Source organism: Mytilus edulis, chromosome 8 (genome assembly GCF_963676685.1).
Source record: "Mytilus edulis chromosome 8, xbMytEdul2.2, whole genome shotgun sequence".
Classification (NCBI taxonomy): domain Eukaryota; kingdom Metazoa; phylum Mollusca; class Bivalvia; order Mytilida; family Mytilidae; genus Mytilus; species Mytilus edulis.
In genome coordinates, this window is record NC_092351.1 from 38,789,547 (window position 1) to 38,803,786 (window position 14,240).

Consider the following 14,240-nt stretch of genomic DNA (forward strand, 5'->3'; position numbering starts at 1 on the left):
ACGACCAGCATCATGCAGCAACCAGCTCAATGAATATCAAACTTAATGCAGGAAGAAAAAAATCAACATTATGTATTTGTCAACTAATTCAATATTTACATCCTCTTAAAAAAACTTAATACAAAAAATATCCTATTTATTTTATTTCAACACACTTAATTAGGAAAATAAATATATTTATTTATCTTACACCTTTGGCTCTTCCTGTTGCAAGGTGTAAGAAATAAATGAAATCCTTTCTATTTACAAAGGATGACTTTCATCATCTGAACATGATTACCTATACTTTTGTTAGTAGATTATACCCGATCCAGATAAATCTATGTTTGCATTAACAATCTGATAGCAAAGGATTTTTTGGGGAAATTTTCAGATTGTTAAAACTGAATTGCTAGTCTTATTTATTTCAAACCCAAGTTTTATCAGACAGTTTCCTATAATAAAATCTTGAGAATTATTGAACCTCTGATTGAGTTCTGTATTGGTGTTTATAAAAAAACAAAACCCCCAATTTTTCAGCAGAATTCTGTTGAAATCTTTAATTCTTCTTTAAAATAAATTCTGCTGTTTCTAACAAAAACGATGAAATTCTTCTGACTATGATAAAACAAATCCAAGATTCAGCATATTGTCTCCTACCCCGCCCAAATTCATGAATTGTGTATAGCCAAAACAGTTGCCTGAGAAGCTACACTATTCTTAGTTAAAACATCTCTGACTGCAGTCTTCCTTTCTTCGAAACCAGAGCAATATTATTTGTATCAGATTTTCCCCCCAAAAGGCTCTGATTTTCACCTATCATCTGCCATCCCCATTTTCAAAAACAATTTTTTTCATTCATTAAAGGTGCCAAAGTTTTCAATCACAATTTTCTATCTTTTTATAAGAAAAAATAAATGTGTCTATTGTTCATATTCAGATGGTCAGTCAGATGAACTTCCCCTGTATAATATGCCTTTTTACAATATAAATGGTGGTGCAGTCAACCTGAAAATACTGATGCCAATGGTACAAGCTATCTAAATCCTTTTTTTCAGACTTAATAAGAAAAATAAGACATTCAAAGCCTTTTTGATATCCCAAAATCATCTTCACTTGGATAAATAATTTAAGGTTTTCTTCAATTAATAGGTTTCTTCACTTACTTAATCAAATTGAATTAGTGGGTTGGTTTCCATTAGAAATTTCTATTCATAAATTAAGAATACATCTAAATTCAAACTTAAATCATGCAAACATGATAAGATAAGAGATTTAGAAGGTTTTAAGTATTACAGAATCAATGTCTGCATAAGGACGAGAAAAGATTTGTATGTCTTGACCAAGGTCAGCATACAGACGAGAAAAGATTTGTACGTCTTGACCAAGGTCAGCATTTTTCATCATCAGCTTATCTTTACAAAAATACATTTCTATAATGATGCGTTTTTCAATCCACTTAAAATAATAAATAATAAAAAATAATAGCAAAATTCTTTCCCATAATAGTTCATTATAAATCAGGAACTAGCATAGTATAAATATCAGGAACTAGCATAGTATAAATATCAGAAGCTAGCTAGTGAAATAGTGTGGGAAACTAGCATTCAGTTGTAGATGCTTATATTTGATGATATTGGAGGCAATAAGAAAACTTGATGACCATAGCAACTAAAATGAACAAAAAAAGACTTCTATTGGCAAAACTATATGTGAACTAAAAACAAGCATACAGAGCATTTTTTTCAAGTTACCCTGTAAAGACAGATCTTTCTAATAAAAATAATCATTTGCAATCCCGGTGCCCCACACCCAACCCAACAAAATAAAAAGATTCAGTGGATGAGCAGCATCTTGGAATACATTTTTTTTCTAAAAGCCTAAACAGGCCTTTACAATGTCACACTTTGTAGCCACATGTCAAATTCCTCATTTTTATTAAAAACTCAGCACTATTAATATTCAAATGCCAGATCATCATTTGCAACATGTTATATTGTTTTTACAATAGCTCGCAACTGTTATTTTTACAATTCACTTGTCTATGAAGCCATGATCAGAATACCAAATTATCATTTGTAACATATTTTATTATTATAACAATAACTCATCATGGAAATTTTACAGTTTACTTTCGATATGAAGCCATGTTTTTTCAACATATAAGAAGCCACGACTAGACTGTCTTTTTATGACTGGCACACTTCTCCTTATTGCTGTATAAACTGTGAACAGACACCAGGCACACTTCTGAATACATTAATGAGTTTTAATTACAGGTGTAAAAGATCAAAGAAGAGGGTGAAGAATACCACCTGTGAAGACAGGTATGGGTCCACAAGCTAAGCCTAGACAGGAACTTCTCAAATCCTAATCCAGGAAATTGTTAAAATCACACTTTCATAATTAGTGATCTCTTTATCATAATCATTTCTCTTTATTCTTCACTTTTTATAAAAAAAATAATCTTAAAAAAATCTTGTTTCTGTATTTTTAAATATTTGTTGGCTATTCATATATATTTGGTATAATAAATTAATCATTATATTAAAATATAAGCATCCAAGATTTTTTTTTAAATTTCTGATCTAACACTGATGCTGAGAGGAAGAAAAAGTTCGGCAATTGTAGATGACAGATATATATTTATATTCTAACATTTACATGATAACATACTTTTTCATTATATTTATAAATTGAAAGGCAAGTCCTCTTTGCTAGTTTCACCTATAAATTCATAAGCGAAAAAAAATAACATTTTAACCCAAATGAGAAAATAGCCCTTTTACAAAAAAAAGAAGGAATAAGTAAAAAAAATAATAGGCAAAGAACTGTATTTCATATTGAATTAAAATTGGTTTTAAAATTCCAAATAAAGATCTATACTTGATAATTTAGAACAGAAAAAAAAAGAAAACAGGCTAGTAAAAAATACAAAAAGAATGAACTTAACATAAATGTGTATTGTTAATTCTCTTAATCTCCTTGTTAACACATTCACCTGAAGACGAACATCAAAGAGAGTATGAAAACAAGATTGTAGAGTTGCTATTCTTTACACCTTTTGTAAATTCTAACCTGTGAAAAAAACATCAAAGCCAGAATACTGTGGAAGAACAAGTTCTGCTCTTCGAATATAGTGGAACATTGTTCTTCTGCCTCTAGGTTAGACACTTAATTTACAGGAGTTAATTGTAATTAAATGATAAATTTGATAAAAAGTTTTAAAATCTACACAGACTAACAGAAAACAAGATTTTAAAGTTAAAATTAAAAAAAATGAATATAGCTTGAAAATTTATGAGCAAAATCATTTATCAATCAATCAAAATTGACTATATGCATCTTATAATTCTATGAATTCTAACTATAATTTATTTTTCAAAAATGTCATCTTTTGTATGTGTCACATGTCTCTCATCTAATGCACTTTTTGAAGAACTTTGAAACGTCTTTTTTTACCAATCTAGCAATTCAAACCAGGAAAGATTGTCTTTTAATGAATACATCATATATGTCAAAGTTTAGAAAGCTCATAATGTATATGGACAATTTGGAAAGAAAAGTGTTCCTATTTGTTTCAATGGTAATAAATAACTCTTGATATGCAATAACTTTCTTGTGGTCTAACCTTAAGTTTAGTGAATGGAATAAATGAATCCACTATCTTAAACTGATTATGCTGACAAAATTGGAAAAAAGCAATTGGTAACTAGTCTGTTAGCTAAGACCAAAGACTAATGAAGAAAAGCAAATAAGTGACACCTTACATCATCATCCAATGGTCTTTGATTGATAATCAAACCACATCTCCTTATTTTTAAATTGATAGATTCTAGGCTTACATGTTTTGACTATTTTCATATGGACCTAATGAAAACATTCCATGTTGACTTTTCTTTTTTTTGAAAAAAAAGGGAATACTCAAAAAGTTTATCAAAGGATATCCTCCAACCAAGAAATTTTAATGAACACATCCAAAGTTAATGACTTTTTCAGTTTCAAAATTACATCATAGTTACTTTTTCTTGATCTCAATAAACAAAACAAAGTTAAAACAAGTGGCAATAACTCTTTAAAGAATGTAATAAACTCAAATATCCCCTAATGGCAATGTCATAAAACTTAAAGACATCAAAGACCTAATTGCTTCTATACAAAGGGGCAAATTATTACCTGCAATTTAAAGGTGTGATATTTTAATGTCCCCTAAACTCTGGTATTCAGGAGGGGGGCCATAAAACTACCTTAACCTTAAACCTGAGTTTAAGATTCAGAGGTAATAAAATTGTTCAGGTATTACATGTATGATTACATGGTAGTAAAACTTTGATCTGAATTTAATTTTATTACACTTTGATAGCATCTTCAAAGAATTACCTGGCCAGGTAAATTAACCTGTTCGTCAACCTGACCCCTTCAAGTTATTTTTATACCTGAAAAGCCATCTGTTGTTTCTTATACAGATATCAAATTCTCCTTTTTGAAATTTTCAACTTAAACTTCCATTATGAAATAAATTTTATTGCTTTTTAAGAAAACAAAAATCTGTCAGAGTTTGAATCATACCATTTTTGAAACCACTCGAAGTCTGGTGAAAATTTTAAAATTTAATGAACCTTTTTATTTCTGAATTGTATGACAAATGTCTTTATGATTTTTGAATGTCACACAGGCAAAATAATACTGTTGGACAGTTTGAAAACTCTCAATAGAAAACTTCTGATATGAAATGCAGATTGTTGATTTTTAATCAGATAAAAAAAAAAGAAGAAAAGTGTCAAATATGGAAACAAGTTTAAATTTGCTGATCTTTTGTCTTATGATACAGACTAAAAAGGCAAGTATAGTTAATTGAGAAACCAGCACTGAAACTGGAGTATCTTTTTTAACATATCAAATTTTCATTACAAAAACTATACTGATTCCTTTAAATTATGAAGAAGTAACATTGAAAAATAATGAAATCATGACCGAAACAACATGAGAGATGTCATATTTTTTTAGCATCTGCCCCTTGTAACATTAAACTATGATTGATTAACTTTGTAGAACAATTATTTAACAGCCATTTTGGTACTGAACTCTATATGCATTTTTAGTTAAAAAAACTTTATTTTATTTTTCACATTTCATTTGTCAAGTCTAAAACACTTGAACATGTAATTATAATGCATAACGTTCAAATTAAAGGTCCTTGAAAAAGTAAGGAAATGCAAGCACAAGATTTTATGTCCATATTAATCACATATTCTCAACCTTAACCTTAGCAGAAAGAAGAAGCATTTTAAAATGTTTAGAACGGCACAAAAAAGCAGATGAAGGCTATAGTCAGGTGCATCATTAGAATGCAAAGTCATGTGTAATCTAATATGACCTGACAGTGACAAGTAAGAACAAAGACAGTGCTATGACAGACAGGACAACTCAAATTATAACTGTAAATAGTCTAGTCATATTTCATTTATGGTTCATTTGTAAATATCTATGTGGTATCAAATTAGTATAGAAGAAAAACAAAGGTGGGAGTCAACCAGATGGAATTTTAATATTTTTTCTGACTAGTTTCAAACAATCAACATGGTTTTTTAAATATCAATCTAACCCATGGATGTGTTGAATTATTTTTTAATGTACAATGAGTTTTACATAAACATGCACATTTTTTTTCGTTTTGGAAGATAAGAAATTAAAGCACAAATTGTCTTCTTTTGTAGTAATATTCACCAAATTTGAAGGTCCCCCATCCCCCTACAAAAAAAAGAATGTAGGACAGAAAGTCACAGGACAAAAAGTCACAGACAAAAAGTCACGGACAAAAAGTCACAGGACAAAAAGTCACAATTCATTTTTTTCTGAATATTTTCTTTGAATAAAAAACACTTATTTCTACAAAAATATTTATGTATTTTTCTTGAACTATTGTATATAAACCAACATTGTAAACAAAATTTATCCAAAAAATATCAAAGATGATCAAATAATTGTTAAAAAAACAAAATGTCAATGTGGCTTTTCACTTAAATGGCTTCATGGTGTCAAGAAATATACCCTTTGCATGATTAAAATTAAATAAATCTTCATTTTTCAAGTATAATGACACATTTCCTACACTTTAATATGAATATATGTATTAAAAAGTAAATATTTCAAGATATTTCTCTTATATATTCAAATAATTGTCAACAAACTATTTGTGACTTTTTGTCCTGTGACTTTTTGTCCTATCAAATTTGTGACTTTATGTCCTGTGACTTTTTGTCCTGTGACTTTCTGTCCGTTTACCAAAAAGAATAAGAGGAAAAAAGACGGTTTAGAACTTTGACAGTGAATGCCAACATTAAACACAGTCAGTTGCTGAAACGATATTTTTTTTATATTTATATCTATATTTACATGTTAAGACATTGTAAAAAAATGTCATATCATACTTTACAATGGTTGTCAAGGTATTTAAGCCTTCAAAATTACACTGATTTTGCTTAAGAACTGGATTCTCAATAAACAGTCATGCCAATGTGAAATCTTTTACAAGTATACACAGGCAAATTTTTTTTCAGACCCCAAAGTATTTATTATAAGTTTGGACCGTAAATATTTAAGATTCATTTCAAACTTCATATCAAACTTTGAATTTATTTTTTTAACCCCCCCCCACCCATATGGAACTACAAATGTCTATGCATAAGGTTATGGTTTAGACTTTTAGGCATGTTCTATTCTCAATGTTCCATAGTTTGGAGCCCCTTTGTGAGGGGGGATAGGAGGGGTCCTGATCCCGAAATCCCGGACTTAAAAAAATGAAATCCCGAGGTCCCGAATTTAAATAAAGTAAATCCCGACGTCCCGAAATCCGAAACAAATGATTCCCGGATCCCGAAAGGGTCAATCCCGAAATCCCGAGCTTAAAAACGCCCGATCCCGAAGTCCCGATAAAGGTCCTATCCCCCCTCCTTTGTCAAAATCTAGGATCCATGTCTGAGCAGGATAGAAGTTGAAAACAACAAGAATGTGTCCTCAGTACACGAATGCCCCACTCGCACTATCATTTTCTATGTTCAGTGGACCGTGAAATTGGGGTAAAATCTCTAATTTGGCATTAAAATTAGAAAGATCATATCATAGGGAACATGTGTACCAAGTTTGAAGTCGATTGGACTTCAACTTCATCAAAAACTACCTCGACCAAAAACTTTATCCTGAAGCGGGACAGACGGACGGACGGACGCACAGACCAGAAAACATAATGCCCCTCTACTATCGTAGGTGGGGCATAAAAATCCAAATAAGTAAAACAGATTGACAAAATTACCTTGACTGTTGAAATATCTATCCAATTCATAAACCATAGTGATATTGTGATCAAGCAACGTACAGCACTGTTGAGAAGATTACACCATTTATTTTTTGCATAATTTATATTCATGTATTAGGGAAGTTTAATCACATGAAAATGTCATCCCCAGCAATTATCATTATCATCTATTGTAAATTGCATTGTTGTTTAATTACCATAAAGAGACAGGCTACTGCACATGAAAATGTCATACTTTCAATTCTATTGTTTCTCAAAATTATCTTGTAAAATCTAAAGATAAATGGTACACCATAAAAACATGTGTAAAACCATGAAAATGCCATGTTGGAACAATAATGTTCCTTTGGAGAAAAATTAAAATTTTATTTCCAAACTACAATGTAAAATTTAACATTTTAATTTGAAAACACATCAAAATGTCAATTTGGAACATAAAATTCTCAAATCTGGTTCCAGTGGGATTAAAAAGTTGTAACAAGCATTGTCCAAGTCATAAAACCTATTGTCCATGATATGTGGCTTAATCCTGTGTTGTCCAAAGGGCATTTTAATGCAATATTCCATACAGTAGTTAAGAAATTAAAAATTTTGTCAATACATTTTTAGTTTTATGAAAAATTGAAAATTAAATAATAAAAGTACAAAGTTTTTATTAAAGTAATTTTCTTATGATTTCAAGGTTTCCCTTCTAGTTCAGAATGAGTAATGACTTATAGTTTATAATAGTACCCATACTAACAATAGTCAACAGGTAAAAATTGAAAATCAGATTTTTCATTTCAGAAAGGTAGAAAATGTCTCAAATTTTCTCATGATTGCACTTATTACTTAGACTTGAGAGTTACATAAGTTTCATTTAGGAAAAACATAATTTGGTGACCACAGGTTGTAAAGCAGGGAAGAGACTTGTTATAATCAAAGCAATTATCTCCCTTTGTAAAAGTACAATTATCACATCAGAACCATTCAAAGATGAAAACACTCAAAATTTTTAGAAAGTGCCAACAAATCATTTGAAAATATTGTTTTGGTCCTTTGAAAACTTCTTCTAGCTGTGATAAAATTATGCAAATTTATAAATGTTTATCACAATAATTTTCATTCACAATTGACACGGCAGGTATTAAACAGGTACCAATGTATGAAAATTAAACAACTACCTGTCAGAGATAATTCTCTCTGTAATTTTAGAGAAGAAAAAAAAAACAACAGAAAAACAACATGAACACACTTTATAAACTAATTCATTTTTTCTATTACTACTTCCACAAAAAGCACAACAGGTAGTAAACAGCCACCCTGTATAAAAATCTAACAACCACCTGTTTGAGAAAATTTCTGTTTAATTATGCCCCATATATACTAACTAAACAACTTCAGCACACTTCATAAACTTGGTCAATATCTTTATCAAAAGTAGAATTATTTTCAATTTGATTACAACAAATTGCCTCCCAACACCCCTTGCAATTTTATATAAAATAGTTCGTCAAAAGTTTTCTTAAATGATCTGATGAGTTTGTGCACATAATTTGTAGCTTAGAGATGAAGGGAATGATACCGTCTTAAATTAAAATAAACTGAAGGATCTTTTTTTTCTTTCTTTCTGAAATGATATTTTATTTCATCTTTAACATTTAAACTGAGCATCTCCTGCTTACTAATTATACCTGACCAGACAAGGCAGCTTGTAACACAGATCAAAAGATATCAAACAAACTATATAAAATACAATTTAATTGACTCCTACTAAACCTGACAACACTGATATTCTGGACATTTGTTTCAAGACTTTATAAACTTCTTTCCCACAGTGGAAGGTAATTCAAACCTTCATCTAAAATGAAACATCAAAAGAGATCATCTTAAACCAATAGAAATACATTGATCAGTATTGGACATTACATGTGTATGTACTATGTCAAAACTGCAACATCACAAAAATGTCAGTCTAACTTATAAAGCCATCATTGATATCTCAGTTATTACATTATGTTCTTTTTTTAATCAATATTTCACACACATAGAGTTCCCCTTTCCATGTATGCAACATCACAAATATGTCATTCTAACTTTTTAAGCCATCATGAATATTCCAGCTATTTTTATTCTCATCTATTTTATTATTTTTTCATATAGAGTTCCCATGTCCATGCATGCAACACCCCAAAAATGTCATCCCAACTTATTTAGCCATCATTGATATTCCAGCTATTTTCATTCTGTTTTTCTTTTTGATATTTCACACATAGAGTACCCTTATCCATGTATCCAACATAAAACCCATAAAAATACCATGTCAATATAAAATTCACCAAATTATAACTGCAATAGTTGACCTCAATTATGCTAAAAGTCATTCTAACTTATTTATTTGCTCTTATAAATACACTAAAATAGTAACAACTTTAATAACACAAACATGTCTACTTATTTAACCATCATATAATATTCCAGTTATTTTATTGTTTTATTTACTCAAAAAAAGTTCCTACTCTTTGTATCTTAAGTTTATTTTATTTAAGAATTTCATAATAAATTGAATAATCACCCTGATCTTTAATCTATATTTAGATATCAGCAACACTGATTTTATCAATTGAACACTAAAATAGCAACTGATATTCATCTTCAATCTGTTCTTTGTACACAGCTAATTATCCAACATTGTATTAACTATTATACTAGTCTCTTAAGGATAATATTTGAGGTCTAAAACTGTCATATGATGAACAGTAATTAGTACCTTTATAGACTGAACAGCATCTGTTACATCAAACTAGCTGTCTTTTATTTGTTCTATTTTTGAAGAGAGAACTTTTGATTGTTCTTCTAAAATGCAGCCAATATTTTAAACGCAATCAATATGAAGATATTGACATTAGAAATAGAATATTTGGAAGATTTTACAACATATTTCCACAGCTGCCCTTGAATGTTACCTTTTTTATGTTATAATTCAAAGATAGCTAATACTATTGATTTAGAGTACACGTAATTGGCTTTAGTGTAATATGAACTGGAATCACAAATGTATGAATAATTCTGTAAATTTCTTTCACACATCCACAGGAACAATATTTTTCCTGGTCTAATTACAATTTAAAGGTCTGAATAAGTAGCATTATTAGCATACTATAAATGTTATGGAGAACAGCTAGAGGTTCGTTGACACCCCCTTTGGTATAAAATAAAATTGAGAATGAATATGGGAAAAAAAGACAACAACCCATCCAAAGAGCAGAAAAAAGCTGAAGGCCACCAATGGGTCTGCAACACAGCAAGAAATTCCCCACCAGGAGGCGTGCTTCAGCTGTCCCCTAAACAAAAAGAATGTAGGACAGAAAGTCACAGGACAAAAAGTCACGGACAAAAAGTCACAGGACAAAAAGTCACAGGACAAAAAGTCACAATTCATTTTTTCTGATTATTTTCTTTGAAACTAAATAAAAAATGATTATTTCTACAAATTTTTTTTTGTATTTTTCTTGAACTATTGTATATAAACCAACTTTGTAAACAAAATTTATCAAAAAAATATCAAAGACGATTAAACAATGTTAAAAAATCAAAATGTTAAAGTGGCTTGGCACTTAAATGGCTTTGTGGTGCCAAGAAATCTTTCTTTTGCACGATTAAAATTAAACAAATCTTCATTTTTCAAGTATGATGACACATTTCCTAAACTTTAATATGAATATATGTATTAAAAAGTAAATATTTCGAGATATTTCTCTTACATATTCAAATAATTGTGACTTTATGTCCTGTGACTTTCTGTCTGTTTACCAACAAAAAATGTGTACTATGATAACCATTAACAGTTTTAAAAGAAACAAAATTATCAGATCCATTAAGTCTTATTCTAAGCTAGATCATTGTTTTATTTTTTGTTTATTTTTATAGTCAATATAACTAAAAATATTGTAAAAAGTTGATTTGAAAATATTCTAATTGAGAGTAAAACTTGAGGTCAATTATAACTACATTTCTCACCAAAAGATCCATCAAAAGAACATTTATCACTCCTTTTAAATTCTAATGAGCCAAATTATTCAAAATCATTGCAGAATTTACTCATGAGGAGCAATCCAGATCCCCAAAGAATATAATGCAAATAGCATGTAAAACAGGGTCCCTGACAAATTTCCTGCATAAGTCTTGACTGTGCATTAGTTTTCACTCACACTAACCCTCCAATATTTAAAAGTAATTTTACAGAATTATAAAACATATTTTTGTTTTATTTAGCATAAAAAAAAATGTCAGCCGTTTTGTTGTATTTCAATGATTCTAATTCAAGAGAACTTGAGGTCAATTATAAATACATTTCACATCAAATGGTCCATCAAAGGACATTTATCACTTCTTTCAGAATTCTAATGAGTTGGATCATTTAAACCCAGTACAGACTTTACTAATGAGGAGATCCCAATAGAACCTTATGAAAATAGAACATCAAAGCAGGTTCCATGATAAAGTTCCCAAGTGTTTGATGCTTGAAGGCGAGTTTTCAATTGCACTATCCATGCGAAATCAAAAAGTAATTTTACAAAATGGAAATCTTACTATTTCAGAAAATGAAAAAATAGAATTTTTGCAAATATATTCCACAATTATGTATGTTGTATAAAAAATTGGGCGGAACATAAATTTTGAATTCTGAAATTGAAACCAGAAGATCACTAATGCAAATCATTCTAAATTAGGTTGATTTTAAAAATTTAAATCTTAGGTGTGAAAATTAACAAAGTTCATTAACCATGTGGAAGAAGAATTCAAAATCTTAAACTACATTGTAACATTGGTAATTTAATTCCTCTTCTGATCTTTACAATTTTTCATTATCTTTCAAAATACAGATGCCATAACTGATTTTTGACACAAAGCGAGAGATTTTATAAATTTTCAAATAAAATATATTGTATCATTGATGCAAATCATTAAAATCTTCCATTTGTATTTTAAAACAATTTATTACAAATTTCTCACAACAATGAATATGTTTTTGGCGTCTTATCAATGATAATCAAACTTATGACAGTCAAGTTCAAAGAAATTATTCTGATTTCATCAAATTGCATCAGGATTTAAATCCGAACTTCAGTAAAGATACCAACACCTTGGAACATCTGATTATAACACATTTACAATTGACCCCTTAACATGTGACAGTGTTTTACAAATATTTAGTCAAATAGTTGATAACCATTTCATTGTCTTAGCAAATATTGATTTGATAAATGGATGAAAAGATAGTAGATGAAAGGGAATAAAGCTTCAGTATCACAAATTTCTAAGGGCCAAGTAGTGAAAATAAGAAAGTGCAGGATCCAAGGAGGGGGAGGGAATAGAAGGATACCATTTTTGTAAATTTAATCTTTTTAAAGATATGTTAAATTCCAGGGTTTATCGAACATTTCTCCAATACAACAATTTATTCTCCAAAACTTTTAACAGCAAAACATTAACTTGGAACTAATAACAAATGAACACCTTTGTTAAAAACACTTCAAAGACTTGTCAGGCATGTTCTGTTTCTAAGCCCTATAAGCATAGCCAAAAAAAACTGCCTTTTACACCTAACTTAATAATATAAATAAACAACTTCTTGGCTAAACTGTAGATAGAATACTATTCGTGGGGCACAAATTTTCATTGCTTTTGTGGGTAATGGAAAACCACAAATATTAAAGAAGAATAAATTACTATATATTAGTTTTACAAACATTTTGCAAATCAAAAAATCAAATATCAGAGAAAATCCTGTTTTTCTTAATCCACCAAATTAAACAAATCTAAAATAAGATGCTTTATACCTGTGTCACCATAGTCACCAATCTCTACTGTGTCTTGTGGTGATTCCATCACCATCTTCTCTGATCTTTGTAAACAAACTTTATGGTGGAGATCTCTAAATTCAACTTCAATAAGACCAATGAAGAGAAATCAATACAGGATAAATCAGTAAATGATGATATAAAATCAATTTGCCTAAAATAGATTGTTTTTCTGTCTTGAAAATATAATAAAATGTACATTGTTCATAATGCTTATTCAACTAAAAAAGTCTTGAAATTAAGAAATCATTGACTCCTTCCTTTTAAGACATTTATTTTTACAAAATATTCAAGATAAATGAAGACGTTTAAGAGAGTGATAAGCATAGCTCACTTGATCCTTGGGTCAGGTGAGCTTAAAATATGTATGATTGTTACTCCAGTACATTATTTGTTTCAGTTTTTTTTTAATGTAGACCTTGAACTTGTATAATCCTGGTGTTAATAAAATCATCTCCTTAAACACACTAGTTACCTACAGTTGTTACTTGATATGCTCCTGAGGAATTGAGAAATTGCCACATTTGATAAATATCTGTCTGTTTGGTATTTTTTTTAAGGAGCATCTTCATACCATGTTTATTGCAACTTATTTTCCAATTTGTTGTATTCATAGGTTTTAGTTTGACATACATATTTCCCTGCTTCATTCTGTATGTGCTAGTTTTCTCGTTTGCATTGTTTTCATGGCCTTTAAAGCTGACTATGTGTTGTGGCTTTACTTATTGTTGAAGGCTGAACAGTGACCTATAGTTGTTAATTTCTGTGTCATTTGGTCTCTTGTGGAGAGTTGTCTCATTGGCAATCATACCACAACTTCCATTTTTATGTTGTTTTTTTATTATTATTTAGTAAATCACATGGATTGAGTTCTGGTACATGAACAATCAAATATCAGTAGCTAAAAGTTGAATTGGTGTTTTTTGTATATGCATTTAAAAAAAAGTTATATTTAGTTGGATTTTTTACATACATATTTTCTTATCAAATGCTTAACTTGAAGCATATGGTATATACTTGAATCCTTCTCTGTCGAAAATATCCTCAAAATGTTACTTTCTCAGTTCAAATGAAATGACAATAGCTGTGTTCCTGAAACAGAC

General features: G+C 29.6%; 1 protein-coding gene across 8 annotated transcripts in view; it reads right to left on the reverse strand.

Annotated features, from left to right (window-relative positions):
- Positions 1–14,240, reverse strand: part of LOC139485498 (serine-rich adhesin for platelets-like) — a 50,261-nt gene that overhangs the window by 22,301 nt on the left and 13,720 nt on the right. For 5 of the 8 annotated variants that reach the window (XM_071270019.1, XM_071270016.1, XM_071270018.1 and 2 more), the window contains 2 exons: positions 14,111–14,229; positions 13,117–13,221 (listed from right to left, as the gene is read on the reverse strand). In XM_071270019.1, the coding sequence (XP_071126120.1) occupies positions 13,117–13,171 (55 nt within the window). In that variant the 5' untranslated portion in view covers positions 13,172–13,221; positions 14,111–14,229. Of the gene's footprint in view, positions 1–7,291; positions 7,389–13,116; positions 13,222–14,110; positions 14,230–14,240 lie in introns of those variants that run through there. The other 3 variants (XM_071270020.1, XM_071270023.1, XM_071270025.1) reach the window with 2 other exon arrangements.